Consider the following 16065-nt stretch of genomic DNA (forward strand, 5'->3'; position numbering starts at 1 on the left):
TTTATCATACATCTATTTACTAGTTGCCCGCTTAAAAATTACTCAAATTATCTGACACACATCTCAGCAGAACCGCTTGAATAATGTACTTAAAGATTACCAGATATTTGGTATTTACCACTTGACCGCTTGAAAATAGCTTTCTAAAATTAATACCGTTTTCCATTTGTAATGAAAGTGCAGCACTTAGTGCGCACTGCCCCTTTTTTTGTGCTGTCAAAATTGTGCACGATTGTGTCGTAAATGGAATAGTAATTTTTAATCTTGATGCTTGATGGTAAATTTTATCACTTTTTTTTGGTTAGGTTTGAATTAATTTGACAATTAATTTGTTAAGGTGTTTTCACTTGCCAATTTAAAGTATTTTTTAAAATGCAAAGATTTGATAACCAAATACCTTTATTATAAGTATAACTATATACATTGCAAATGTATTAATATGCTTGTTTGTTTTATTACTATTTCATCTTCAGACTCTGAATCGCTGATGACTGCTTAATATAGATAAAATAGCAGTTATATTATTATTATTTTGTTTTTGCCGCTATATTTAATAAATGCACTGAACCGACACGACCTCTCAGCGAAGATGCCTGAAAACCATAGAGTAATTAAAAGTTTAATATTCATTTCTCTATGATGCACTCCGTCCAATATTACCTGCAATGGTTTTTAACTGGAAACCAGGGCCGTAGCCAGGTTTCTGTTTGTATCAGGGCATTGCTGGTTATCATCAGGGCGAAATTTTTCGGCTCTACTTTTTTTTACAAGCGAAAAATGCATTTTTTTGTTTTGCAACCTTTTTCTACTATTAAGGCATATTAAACAAATGTTTTTAATAAGACGACCTTTATTGAAAATTATTTTTTGAGTTTCCATAACTACCGAACACATCATACAAATAACGTAAAAAACATAATACCAAACACAAACTAACCAATATAATTCTAATAAATTTCTGTAAAATAAATGGGATCTTGTAAAAAGAGTTATTAAGTAAACTTACAGTAACACGCACTAACAGTAACAAAAAAATATAAATAACAAAAACATATAATTTAAAATCACTACCCATGTATTCATTCCTTAATTCTTTATATTGTTTGTTATATAAAATAAAAGGTCGACACAAAAAAAATAGGAATCCATAAAAAAAATCTAAATTTATTTTAATTTAATTTACTAAAATAGGGGAATCTTTCTATTAGCAGAACTATGGAATTTTCGCAGAAATAATTCCATGTCTATTTCTCTAGCTCTTCTTCTCTCAAACGCTAGAAAGGAAAAGTCTGCCATTCGTTGGTGTTGCATTGAATACCTTTGAGGTCTATTGATGGCTGTCAATGAAGAAAAAGATGACTCGCGCCGTAAGTGCCGTACTGCAACGAAAGTAGCGACAGATGCAAATAGTTGATAAGTTGCTTTAAAAGCTTCTCTATGTTTATAAAGTTTAGGAAATATATTATCCTTTGGTTCCATGCCGACCAACTCTTTGACCACCGCCGATTCTTCCGCAGGTGGTAGGGCGATACCTGAAATAATAACAATTATAAGTTTGGTTAAAACAAATTGAGGTAAAATAATTATTTTTACCCAGTGGTTTTAAGGGTTGAAGTTTAACCAAATTGAATTCTTCGATGCTACTAATAGCCATTAATATATCGTTATTCTCGGAGAATCTTTCGTCCAACTGAAGAATTGTTAGATCCATAGCCTCGAAATATAAACTTTTATATTGCAAGCTACAATCTTCGGTGTCGTCCTTGTTACTGGGTAGGGTATCCATAACAAGAAAATCATTCAAGCTACGATTACATCGCTTTTTTCGTTTTTCGTCGGAATTTGTAACATTAGGTTCATCATAGGCTACCAGATTTTGTGCTTCATTGAAAATATCTAGAAAACATTCTGAGGTTCGCAGCAATTGAATCTTATTTTTGACGCAGGGTATTATTTCCATGGCATCTTTAAGACTTGTCGATCTTCCTTGCAATGCAGCATCTGCCGGTTCCAATAATCCCAGAATTTTTTTCATTAATATTAAAGTGAATATAAAGTCTGTCTTTAACATGACCGATATTCCAATACTTTTAGCGATGTCTTTTCCAGAAAATAATTTCGTCTAACGTTCTAATTATTTCTTTATAGTTAGCTAATATTACATTAATAATCGCCGAGTGGCCGGATCATCTTTGTTCTAGAAGTCAGACAATAGCCTTTCCTTTATAAATACTTGAAACTTCGCCATGCTGAAAGAATTCGTGCAGCATTATACACTGGTCATAAAATACATTTATTACATTGACTTCAGAAACAACCTTCACTACAACTAAATGAAGCCGGTGGTTATAACAGTGAATGTAAGGAATACTTCTTTGAATCTCTTTTTGCATAAGAGCAGAAACTCCACCTTTTTTACCACTCATGACGTTGGCTCCGTCAAAGCACTGACTCAACAAACGCGAACGTTCAATTTCATATTTATCAAAAATTTTAAGTGTCATATCTGTAAACGTTTTAGCATCCATTTTGTCAGTTACATAAATACCTAGTAAGGATTCATTAACGACCCCATCTTTTACGTAACGAATTTCTATAGACACATTTTCCCTGTTATTTTTATCTCTAGTACCATCTTCTAGCAATGTCAACCATGGTACATCAGAATTTTTTACATCATTTTACTATGCTTTCATGTACTATTTCAGCTAATATTCCTATAATTTCATTTTGTATCTCAGGAGACGTGTGCTTTGCGTTTTTGGGGATATGTTTATTAACCTCTCCAAGAAGTTTATCCTTTTTAAGAGTATAATCAAAAAGACTAGCAAATAAACCTCGCTCCTTTGCTTCTTCCACAACATAGCTTCCTCGCATAGCAAGTTCGTTGACTGCTAAAAACTGTATGATCTCAGCGATTGATTTTACATAATATCGATATTTTTCAAGCAACTCGCTATTAATAAGTGTTGAAACTGCAGTGACTGTTAAGTCCCGAGAAGATCGTTCTTTCCACATAATCATAGCTCTTAAATGAATTTCTGTTTTGTCATGTCGTGGAAATCCATTTTTGGAATCCATTGCATTTTTCCAATTCGTAAATCCTACATGAGTGTATCTTAAATCTTTATTGCTAAACGTTTGAAACTGGCGGCAAGCATAACAAAAAGCGGCATCTTTTTCTATAGAATATTCAAGCCATTTAAATGATTTAAACCAAAACGCACGAAAAACACGACCATTATTTTGTTTTGGATATTCTTTTAGGAAAATTTGCTTTATAGGCTCACCTGTTTTTGGCAGTAACTTGCATGTTAAGACCCTGTCCCTGTGCTTTTGAAGAGTTTGTCAAGTTTTTTCCGGCGGTAGAGCAGTCAGGCTCAGTATCAATCGGGGAAGTATCATCTCCATCAAGAGTTCGTTTTTTAGTGGTCAAAAATTTTCTTATATCCATACTAACACCTTTCGCACTTTAAAAAAACAAGTTTTGATTTGATTGCGGAGCAAAAATATAATATAATTAACAATTCCGAACCGAAATAATATAAAAAACCGAAATGTGCTTTAAAAAATTCAACGACAGAAATCTAACTACTGCCACCCGCCACGCCACCCGCCGAGATACCCGTTTTGCGGAATTTTTTTATTTAAAAGGGAAAAGTAAGCTTTAAACAGGAATACTTTAAATTTAGTTTAAATTACCAACAAAATTCAAGCTTTTTACCAAAAAGTTCCTGGTATGTAAAGAATGTTTATTTTTTATTTTTTAAATTTAATTTTTGTATAAATTTTTTACCAGGGCGGTGGTTTTGCCTGCCAGGGCGGTGCCCTGATCCGCCATATTGTAGCTACGGCCCTGCTGGAAACTGGAACGTATAAACTTTAAAGAGGCAATCAAATGAAATGAATACGAAAACTGCGTTTAGTGCGCACCAGTGCATCAAATGGAAAACGCTGTAAATGACGTTATGTGAAATTTATGAATGTTTGTATCAGGTCCTTCTGTTCAATTTTAAAAATTATTTAGAAAACTATACTATACTGTAGCAAATATGAAAAATAATCACCATTTAGTGGGATGGAGATATGCCGCCTTAATAGGTGGGCTATTAGGCGCTATATGCTTGGCTACTTATCCAATCATAATTGACCCTGCAATTAATCCAGATAAGTGGAAAAAGATTCAAGCAGAGACTAGGAAAAATATCAGACAGGAGGATATTCAACCAGGCAATATGAAAGTTTGGACTGATCCCTTTGATAGAAAAAAACAGGATGAATGATTAGAGTTACCATTAGTTAGGTTAATTTCTTTTTTGTAAACATTTTAGCTTATAGTGTTTGTTACATAATATAAGCCTGAATCGTTGATAAAAACTGGTTTCTTGTTTTTACACATTGGGTTATATAATTTTTCAAAGGACCACTTTTGTCTGTAACTCATTAATTTAAAAATAATAATAAAGTTAAAGTGTGTAGAGGGGTACCAATACAACAAATCAAACTTTACTTAATAAGAAAGTAGTAAAATGTAGAAAATAAAAGGTTGATAAATACAATACAAAAACAAATTAACTATAACAATACTTATCTAAAACAAATCTTCTCCTGAGTTGCTTGAATTAGTTTAGGCTATCTTTATCATTATTGATAACTTGTTAAATTCAGTCCTGTGCAAAACAGAGTTAAGGGCTGAATTGCATCAATGCAACTAAATAAATTCTGTACGATTCCTTGTTTGAGAACTGCATAGATCTCTAAAGGCCTTTAATCTATTATATAAGTAACTGGGTATTAAACCATGCTTAAGTTAAAAAATTAACAGATACATATTAAAGATACTCCTTTGTTGATATATTTAGAACACTTTAATAGATGTATGCCAGTCACACCTTAATGTCTCTCGGCTGCTCTATTCTGTATCTTCTCCATTCGATTTATCTTTTGCTTATTTACAAACAACAATTTTATAGAAGAATATAATTTGATATCACAGTTCTCAGACACTGGTGTAAAAGTAATGGCCTGATATGTAACAATTTTTCTTTTAAATGTGGTCTTCCAGATTTTTATGAAAATAATGAGTTATACTTTTCCTCCCACACAACATAAATATCTAAGCAATATTAATGTGGATATTAACTGCAAGAACAGTTTAACAAGCTTACATTCATTATGACACCTGGTTTTGGGGTTCATGGAATTACTTTCAGGCTCTTTTTTTCTAAAAAGGGCTATTAGCCATTTGTATATAGTGTATACTCAACACTTTTTATCCTATATATTATGTTTATTTGTTCTGGCATAATGTCACTCAAAATATAGTCAAGTCTTGGAGTTCAATTCAAAACAATCATTCTTTGACAAGAAAGATTGTTTTGAATTTCGAATAATTTTTATACTTTTTTAATGGGTTTTAGAGTTAATGGGTTTTAGAGCAAAATTGCTTTTAAATCTACTACTTTTTAAATATTGTCTAAGGAGTATTATGATGACGTTTTTATACTTTTCTTACTGACATGTGTAAGTAAATGTAATTTTGTACTGGATGTAATGAATTCATCTATTATATCTCCATTAAATAGCAAAAGCTTATCTTCATAGCTATTTTTGGTATACATTTTGCTTTAAAGATTCATTTGGATGGCATCTGAAATCTAATATACTGTCAACCAACTAAATGTTATCTCAGTTAATTAACTTTACTTTTAAAAAAATAATTAATAATTATTATTATACAAACTGAATTTTTAAACTGACATAGTATGACTTCTTACAAAAGGATGCAATGGGAGCAACAATATAACATATGTAGCTTACATTGTGTGACTCTAACCTGCAGTTTTTGAAAAAATATATATATAATTTTTTACCAAAAAGATAGTAATTCAACAAAATTATCAGAATATTGCAAATGGTTCAAGAAAATTGTTTGAAAAAAATACAAAAGAAAATTCTTTTGTAAAACAGCAAATGCAAAAAATACTTTTTTAGAAAGAAACACTACTTCCATATTCTCCATCTCTTATGGAGCAAACTCTGCATGCAAAGAACAAAAAAGTGCTGGTGAGAAAGGATTTCCAAATTATATTGGAAATCCTTATGAAGGCTATAGGCCAGAGTATAATCGTTGATTGAATATTTGGGAAGATACGCAACCTTATGGGCTAAAGCGTGACCGCAAATATGCGTGAAAAATAGATGGCGATTCTCTCCAGTATGCGCGAAAATAATTTCGTCCGTCGCTTCTCATTAGTAATCGGCCGATCATCCGAGTCGTGTGGGAGAGTTTTTGCACAGGTTCGTGTTTGCCGTATTGCAATTTGGTAGTTGTTAAAAAATTTTCTTGGATATCATAATCACAAATAGATAGATATATGTAAATGTGTTTAGTTTGTGAGACGATGGCTCCTTTAGGCAAAATTAATCAGTGTGCGTATATTAATTAAGACTTTGATTTATAACAACCTAATATGGGAATCTCAAAATCTTATTAGAAAATCTTTAAAAAAATCTAATTATAAACCTCACAGAAAATTATCTATTTTATCTACAAAAATCAATCCGAACTCTTAAAAATACTGTCTCTTCATGTCTATGAGAGCCATTTTCTCTTTTTCTTTTTTTTACTTTAAGAAAATTTTAAATCAATATATTATGTTTATGGTCTTTAGTGTTTTAAGTATTTTCAATAATTGTTTTCATGATGAAATTCATTCATGAAAAAGATAAAAATAAAGCCTAAAAAGCCTTTAAAGTTATTGAGAAACTGGTTATAGTACGAATGGTAGCTTTCCTAATAAAAAAAATAACATATTAAATGAATGTCGAGTAATGTTTTCATTCCTGGAGAGATTATATTTGAGCTTGAAGAAGGTCACTTTGCTGCAGCGGTATTCTGCGACTTCTCTAAAGACTTTGACTGTGTCAACCATGGAAATTGCTCGATAAGCTTTCTAGATATGGGTTTAGGGGAGTTGCTCTAGAATGGTTAAAATTTTGTTTTGTTAGACAGAAAAAAGTTTGTTTGGCCAAATGGCAGTTTGTCTGAACTTTGTGTAGTAAGCAGGGTTCGTTTCTCGGTCCTATTTTATTTCTATTGTATATAAATGACCTGGCGTTTCTCCAGATAAGAGGATTCTTCACTATTTTTGCAGATGACACCACTATCTTATGGGCAGACAATAATAAAAGCACATTAACAAAAACAATTTCTACAGATTTATTAATGATTAAACAGTGATTTGATGCTAATTTGTTGTCTTTAAACATAGATAAGACTAAATTGTTAAGTTTTTATGTTCAGAGCAGTTCATGATTCACAAGAAAGAATTGGAAGTGAATAATTTTAACAGATTTCTTCGAATTGTTATCGATCATAAACGTAAGTTTTATGGAGATATGTCAGGAGGCAAAAACTGGCTAGACGATGTTATGCTGTTAGAGTGGTTTTAAATAAACTGAGATTGATATCTGCAAAAACGATCTATTTTTTTTTGTCGAAAGTTGGAACTTACTTTCATACAAAAATACCTACAGTATAGAATAACATTTTGGAGTTGCATTAGTAAACGGCTTTTTGACTCGATGTTTGTTTGTAAAAAACGAGCCATTAAATATATGTGTCATAAATCTCCACAGGACATGCAGACCCCTATTTAAAGATACTTTCCTTGTGTTGCTTGTTTATTGTTGAGTCTGCTTGCCTAATATATAAAAAATATAAATTGTATCTTCAAAATAATGGCTCCTTAAAACGTTATAATATCAGAAAAGAATACAATATTCCAATGCCCATCCCGAAAAGTGAACTAAGAATTCTCTTATTTACTTGAGCATAAAATTTTTTAATCATTTTCCAAATGTCATAAAAGTCTCTAGAAGTTCTCCTCGCTTTAAAAAGTTCTTAACGAAACTTCTTAAAAGCAAGTATTTTTATAGCATTAGAATTTTTTTAAGATAGTTAGGAACAGGCCAATCGTATATAATTAGTTTTTAGTAAAGATGTAAAGGTTAGAATTTGTGATGTTACTCTAAGAAATTTTTAAGTCGTCTTGCTTTGAAATTGAAAATACATTTTGTGTTTATACTAGTATGTTGAACCCACTATTGTGTATTGTTTTTAAATTATGTGTTAGTAATATATCGATTAATGTGCCTATTTTATATCATAGAAGTACCATGTCAACAAGTAGGTACCATGTATTTATGAATAAAGTATGTTTTGAATTTTTTGAAATTCGAAATTGTATTTAAAAGAGAGAGAGGTATATAATATTTAATAGGGATGATTCCAACTACTCACTAGAAATTACCTCGTTGAAAAAGTAATTCTTGTTGTAAAAGGGTTATTCAAAACTGCAAGTGGCCAACATGGAGTCGACAAGAAGAAAAAAAGTTGATTATGACTCTCTAAAGAAGGATTTAAGAGTTATTAAACGTCGTATTTAAAAGTTAAAGATGTTAACTTGTAAATGAGAGAAAGCGTTTACAACGATGTATAAATGATTTTATTTTATATTTTCAAATAACGCCAGAAAAAAATAAAAAACCATTTTGCCAAATTTCACCTTTTTCCTGAATATTAGGAAGTATTTGGCATTTTTCCAATTTTTAGATTGCATTTATTCAATCATTGCATTTATATTGCGCAACTTTCGCCTAATTAAACCATTTATTGCTCATCCTTATTTTGGACATCCTGTATAACCGCGATGAGACCCTTCATACTGTTAAACAAAATATTTGTTTTTTTTTCTTATTAACTTTTTCTAGTTTTAAGAATTAGTAATTAAGTGTTTCCCTGTATTGCAAATTAAAGTGTGGCCTATTTTCGATATTTTATAGTGTTGTTACACCCTTGTTCAAAACATTTCAACCCTTATTCAAACATTCATACATTACTTAACCACCACATTTATCTATAACTATCTTTATTGTTATTTATGCGAGATCACAGCGCATTTAAATATCGGCAATAACAAAATAAATAAAAGCGCTGTTATCATCATCGCCCTTGTCTTAAAAAAATAACAAAACGGCCGGGCGGCCAAAGATTCCCGCGTCGTTAAACTGCAAATGGTCAATATAGCGCCGACAAAGAAAAACAAAGTTGATGATGGCTCTTTAAAGACAGAACGTCGTATTTTAAATTTTAAAGGTGTCATCGTATAGGCGAGAAAAAGTGGTCACAATAATTTATTCATTTAATAAATACTTTTGTCATATATTTTGAAATAATGCCAGAAAAAAATAAAATGATTTTGCCAAATTTCAGTTTTTTGCAAAATTTAGGAAGTATTTAGATTTTATTATAAAAGGACACTATATTGCTCAACTTTCCTCTAATTATTCCACCTTTATTGACGTCCTGTATAACCGTGATGCGGGGTCTTTAAACAAAATGTTTTTTTTTTGATACTAGGTATCTTTTTATAGTTTTAAGTATAGTTGTAACAACTGGTAATTGAGAATTTTCCTGTGTCGCTTAAAACTTAAAATGTGGCCTATTTTCTATTTCTATTAACATCCTCACTCACAACCCCTTACTTTACAGATGTCACTACGCTGCACATTTTTCAGATATGGAATCACATGACAAAATGGGTTACTTTTTACAAAAAATTATTGATCAAGAAGTTATATTATGATCGGTATTAAGTCTTATGAATTATTTCAATTATTCTTTATAATATTTACGTGAAACCTACTTATATCTTAAAATTTGTTCCACATATTTTTTGTATATTAGTTTTTAGTTAATTAAGTGCAACGGGCTTTTTATTTAAAAACTTGACCCTCTTGAACACAAAATGAAGGAAACAATGTTTGTTGGAATTATAACTTGTATTAAACTTTGTTGGTAGTTTTGTAAAAATAGCTTTTTATATATATTTTTGTATTAATTTTTGTCTCAAAAACATATTTTGGTAAGTAATTATTTGTTTATAAAATTTAACTTTTAAGAAATTTCAATATGCCTCCACCCTTAAGTATATCACTTATCACTTGACCACCACATAAATGACACCGTGTTGTATGTTCAAAAAAAATAATAAAAACATAATTGGCAGCATCATCCCATATCTTAAAAAAATATCCAACACGGCCGCGTAACCGGAGATTCCAGCGTCGTTGAAAACCTGACTCAAAGAAGCCAAAAGCCAAGTCCACACAGCTAAAATAAATCGTTCCTAGATATGACGCTTCGCGGCAGCACCACACGGTGCACGAAACTGAACGGCAATCCGATAGTCGACCGGGTACACTTTTTAACACAGGATTGCGTATCTTCCCAAATATTCAATCAACGGTATAATCTTAAGTCGAAATGTTGATACATTAAGGCTTGCATTAGAAATAAGTGCCAAGATACATGTACTGGCAATGCATTATTCTTACAAGTAGAATCTCTACGAGAACTGACCAGCGTTAGAACTTCTCTTTGAGGCAACTCTTGCTCCTACTAAGTCTTTCTCGAAGATTGAGGTGATTTTTCTGTGTCTTGTGACGAAATTGCCTAAATTCAAATTATTCTGCACAATCCTCCTGATAAACATTTTGCTGCTTCTAATTCAAAATGCTGATTGTCAAGTAGTCAATAATTTACGCATGTGTACCGTAAAGTTGGGTTTATTGGAAACCCGTTCCGGTTTTGCAACAATTTTTTGTCAGAAATTAAGACCTTCTGACATAATTGAGTATCGTTTTTGCACATTCGAGAAAAACCGAAATTTGCCGATTTCGTTTTTATTTTTTTCTGGCGTTATTTAAAGAGATATGGAAAAACAAAAGACACTTTCTCATGGCCACTTTTTAAGCTCTAAAAAATTACATTCCGAGATTTTTCGTACGACGTTTCGTTTCGAAGAAGTATAAGATTTTTATATTTCGAAAAGCATATTTTTTTACGATTACGACGATGTATGACACAATATGTTTCTACCATGTTTAAATTGTAAAAAATGATTTTTTATTAAATTCCGATAGTTTTGATGTAGTAGGCTGAATATAAATGAAATTTGAAGCCTATAATTTATATACAGAATTTTAAAAACTAATATAGCAAAGTAGGATTTTTACTATTCCAACAATTTTAAAAATCGTAATAATATAAAGTAAGTTAAAACAAATCAGCGGTTTTCTGTGATTTATATAAAGAACTCAACTGTGGCGATCATTGTGTTGCTCCAAAAGCTTGAGATTTATGGGTTTAGAGGTGTAGCTCTCAAAGTTTTACTTATGGGATCGTAAGTAGTCAATATCTTATACATTCAAAACCACTGCAAAATAATTGTGGAGTGCGTCAGAGCTCCATCCTTGGCCCCCTCCTGTTTTTATTTTTTCTTAATGATCTTGTTTCTATGTAAATAGGAGGATATAAGGCTTTTTCCTGATGAAACTTTGATCATTGGCATGGAAGTACTATTCCTACAATAATACTGTTTAAATTTTTTCAATCTCTAGATGTTTGGCACTTAGATCACATACGCTGAGCTAGGATATGCTTTATAAAGATCTGTTTGCCTTAATTATAGGGTTAATATATGGTATATATAATTGGAGAATTGGAATCAGTAATGCAGAAAATTAGTGGTAAGCAGTTTTGTTTAGAAAGGAAAAAAAGATGTACAGTTTATTTATCTTGGACAGTTTTCTACAAAAATCTGCTATAGTAAGGACTTTTCCCATAATCGTAAAAATGTATAGTATAGTTTAAAATGAACAGAAGATTCTCTGTCAATAATTTTTGACTCTGAGAAATCCAGATTAAAAATAATTGGGTACCCAACAGCTATAAATCATCTTTATCTCATAAAATTGCAGCTAGAATTTAAAAAAGAAAACAATATTATTTATACAAAAAGTATAATTATCTTTTTTGTTGTAGATATGTTGTAGAAAATCAAAAATAATGTTATTAGGTAAATATTATTTAACAAAAAAACTTATGACTAAAGCTTTTAGTTACACTAAAAACTATACTATTGTATGAACATTAAGATTCAATCCTAAATTCTTAACCAAATTTACAGTTGATTCTGGTGTTTCCTCTTCAAGCTTTTTAAGGCTGTTCATAAGACTTTCTAGGCCCAATTTTTTGCTTAACTTCCTAAAGCCGCCTTTTATTATCTTTCTGGCCTTTAAACTCCGTTTTTTTACTTTGCTTTTGTCTGTGGACTCATTGAAATGTATTATCCTTTTCAACCTCTTGTTACTCATACACTGAGCATTATTCTTTGGTTCTTCAAATATTGTCTCTAAGGCTGGTGAGGACAATTTTACTTTTTTATTAAGATAATACTGCTCTACTTGTTTCTCTGTGCTACTCTCCTAAAAAACAAAACAAAGGGTTTATTAATTAATTAATAATACTCATAGTTTGATATATAATTTCTTTTTCAATAAATAAACTTTTTTGTAAATCAATTTATTGTGTAAATAAATAAACCAAATACAAAGACAATGACTGTAAATCATCAAGTAATTTCAACAATGTATCTCCACAGAGTTAAAAAAGAAAAGTTAAGGTCAATAGTATCATAGAATATGGTAAATGAAGTCTAATTTTTGAATTTCCATTGTCTTTATTTTGAACTGAATTTGAATTTAACACATCAGTGCTACTTTTAATGCTACTTAAGACAATGGCAGTTCAAAAGTTAGACTATACTACGATTTTAAATTAATGAAAGACTGGTAAAGAGCCACACGATGTCCTATTTGACCCAAAAAATATAATTGGAAGCGAACAACTTGGATTCCAGGAAGGTAAGGGAACGTCTGACGCTATTTTCTCATTCCTAGAGTCCCTCTTTTTGGGACTGAACAGTGGCGGGTTGGCTGCGGCAGTGTTCTGTGATCTGACCAAGGCCTTTGATTGTGTTGATCACGGAATACTGCTGTGGAAGCTTGAGCGTTATGGTTTTCGGAGGCCGGCTCTGCAATGGTTCACATCGTATTTGAAGGATAGGTATCAAAGTGTTTCCTCAGGTGGTTCCTCCTCAAAACAGCAGCCTGTTTCACATGGTGTCCCACAGGGATCAGTGTTGGGTTCCATTTTGTTTCTGATATATATAAATGATATGACAAACCTTGATATACAGGGTATATTTATTCAATTTGCAGATGATGCAACTGTACTTTGGCATGATGTTAGTGTTGAAAACCTAAATAATGTAAATAGGGATTTAGCCAAAATTAATAAAAAAATGGTGTGTCTGCAACAAGCCAACTTTAAATGTTCTTAAAACAAATGTCATGAACTTTAAATGCAGTATGTTTGAGCAGAGTTTGCCTTGAAAACATTGATTTAAATAATTTAAATGAGAATAAGTTTTTGGGAATAAGTCTTGACAACAAAATGAAGTTTGAAAGTCATATCAGATTATTGTGCAACAAGTTGGCGTCTAATTGTTATGCCTTTAAAATCATAACAAGAGAAGTAGAGTTTGGTATGGCCAGGAATGCCTATTTTGCACTGATTGAGTCACATCTGAGGTATGGTTTGTGTTTTTGGGGTGCGTGTACCAATCAATTATTTATGAATGTTTTTATCTTGCAAAAGAGGGCTATCAGATATATTTGCAAAGTAGGTATAAGAGATTCATGTTGAGAACTTTTTATTACTCACAAAATCCTTACGTTGCCTTCTTTATTTATACTGGAAATGGTGTGCCTAATTCACAAAAAGTACAGAGATCTCAACGTTGGAGATAGGCACCATTAAAGCAGCAGAAGGGCTATTGATGTGATTTTGCCTGTACCCTCAAACACATTAATAAAAAGGTCATTTAAATTTGATGGTAAAAAAATGTTTAATCCTCTTCCAGCAGATATTAAGGAAGTGCAAAGTAATAGAGTCTTTAGGAAAAGGGTTAAAAAATTGTTGGTTGCAAGAGGCTACTATGAAGTAAATGACTTCTTTTCAGACAGATTTTAACATATGACATAATTATATTTTATATTTTCTGACGAATATTTGTCTGTGCCCTGTCAGAATGTGTATGTAGTAAAAACATCTTGTCGAACTTGCATTGTCTTATTTATTTAATGTAACACGACGTTTTGGTTGGTAAGTATCTCCAACCATTATCAAGTGTAAACTGACAACTTGATAACGGTTGGAGATACTTACCAACCGAAACGTCGTGTTACATTAAATAAATAAGACAATGCAAGTTCGACAAGATGTTTTCACTGTACCATTGTCTACCACCTTCAAAAACAGAGTGTATGTAGTACTTAAGTTTTGCTGTAAGAGATTTTCTTTTTTGAGCATTATTTTAGTTGCTATTTGATACTTATGTATGATTTGTGTATTGTATATGTGTTTGTTTTTTTTTGTTTGTACCTATGTATGGTAATGCTATTCTTCCCATACAGCTTTGTCGACAAGATTATCTCTTATGACAATAAAGCATATTTTGATTTGATTTTGATTTATTATTGATTGCACAATAAGGACGATGCTTAGGAAAATACTACAGGTTGAAATGTCTGAATGCTAAGATTAATTAATCAAGGGTTCAATATGATTATTGCTTTTAAGAAGCAAGATAAAGAGGTGCAATTACAGATAAAATTAAAAATGTTTTTTAGTTTGCATATGAAGAACAAAAGTGCTTGAATATGATTATTACACAGTTTCAGGAGAAAAAATTGCATAAAATAGTATAGTTTAGCTACTTAGGCACCTGCATTACTCAAACCTGACTACATGGATTTCACAATTAGGGACCATACCATATAGTAGTAGATCATAAAGCAATTTAGATTTACAACTGTTATAGACAGTAACTAGACTATCTAACTTTTAAAAACCTCTTGTTGACCTAATATTAAAGCCCAGTTGAGTTTTTTAAGTCATCTCACAACCTCAGCAATATGTATGTTAAATGTGAGTCTCTTGTCAATTCATCCCCATTTCATATAAATCACTGCCAGCTCCCTAATAAGCTTATAATTAAAATTTATTTTGTTATGTAAGTATAATATAAGTAAGTATAAGCTTATATAGCATTTTCTACATTGAGGCTGCTGGGCACAATCATTTAGTTTCTATTGTAAGGAATATTCTTAGGTTGTCGGCAAATTAAAGAACTTGCTTTTAGTAAAGTCATAGAGAAAAATAGAAAATGTTACTGTGACAACACTACTGCTTTAGGTTGCATGAATTGAGGTGATATATTTACACCACAGTTTCAGCAAATAGGAATATTTTCATTTGAAAAATAATAAAAAACTTATATTTCCTGTTTATGTCATAACAGTGCCTTGTCATTGGTATAAGAAATTAATCATTATGGTTTTTAAATTCTAAAAAAAAGTTGGTATATGGTTAGCAAACAGTAAACATTACTTCCCTCCAAAGCTTGTTTAATCTCAATACTGAATTTGCCTTGTGACAAATGAAATTGTGGCCTTATGCAAAAAACTTTTCTTCCAGATAGGGAGAAAGTAGTGAAGATAGCTTATGAGAAGATATATGAATAAATTGTTTTGGCAAATATAGCTTCATAAGTTGAAATAAATAATGATTTCTGAATTTACACGAGTTAAGCATTCTTTTTTGCCTTTGAACAGTTAATATCCTAATTTTTTAATTAAAAGTTTATTTTAAGAAAAATCTCTGTAAAAACTACTGTAAGCTTTTGCTTCTAAATTGACTTACACACAGAAATTTCTTCGACCTAGTCAGAATATCTTTCTTCTGTGTTGGCAAAGGCCTAATTCTTTTTCTTTCTGACCTTCTAACTTCAGGAGCAGGCGGAACTCCAGAAATGCCTTTCTGTTCCTTGATAGCAAGGAGAGCCAGATCCGCTTCTACTTCCATTATCTTAATTGTATTTTAAAACTTTGGTACAGACGTACAGACCCCTAAAGCAGCTAGGTGAAAACTGGTCAAATTTATTTCAGAAGACCTTATACACGTCTATAGTCTACATAGTGGTCAATGCCCCTTATTTTTTTTAATTAAAATATTGAAAATCCCTTATTTTTTGTATTTTATAATAATGCACAAAAACAATTCAAATCAGAATCAGCTGTGAGCGTTAGCATTAG

At 31.3% G+C, this 16065-nt stretch overlaps 1 protein-coding gene across 1 annotated transcript; it reads right to left on the reverse strand.

Moving 5' to 3' along the window:
- Positions 1–11851: 11851 nt before the first annotated feature.
- Positions 11852–16065, reverse strand: LOC126740698 (uncharacterized). The gene is made up of 2 exons (XM_050446824.1): positions 15674–16065; positions 11852–12333 (listed from the first exon to the last, which is right to left on the reverse strand). The coding sequence occupies exons 1-2, from the start codon at positions 15833–15835 to the stop codon at positions 11980–11982; spliced, it is 516 nt and encodes a 171-aa protein (XP_050302781.1). The 5' UTR covers positions 15836–16065; the 3' UTR covers positions 11852–11979.

Source organism: Anthonomus grandis, chromosome 9, assembly GCF_022605725.1.
Source record: "Anthonomus grandis grandis chromosome 9, icAntGran1.3, whole genome shotgun sequence".
Taxonomy (NCBI): Eukaryota; Metazoa; Arthropoda; class Insecta; order Coleoptera; family Curculionidae; genus Anthonomus; species Anthonomus grandis.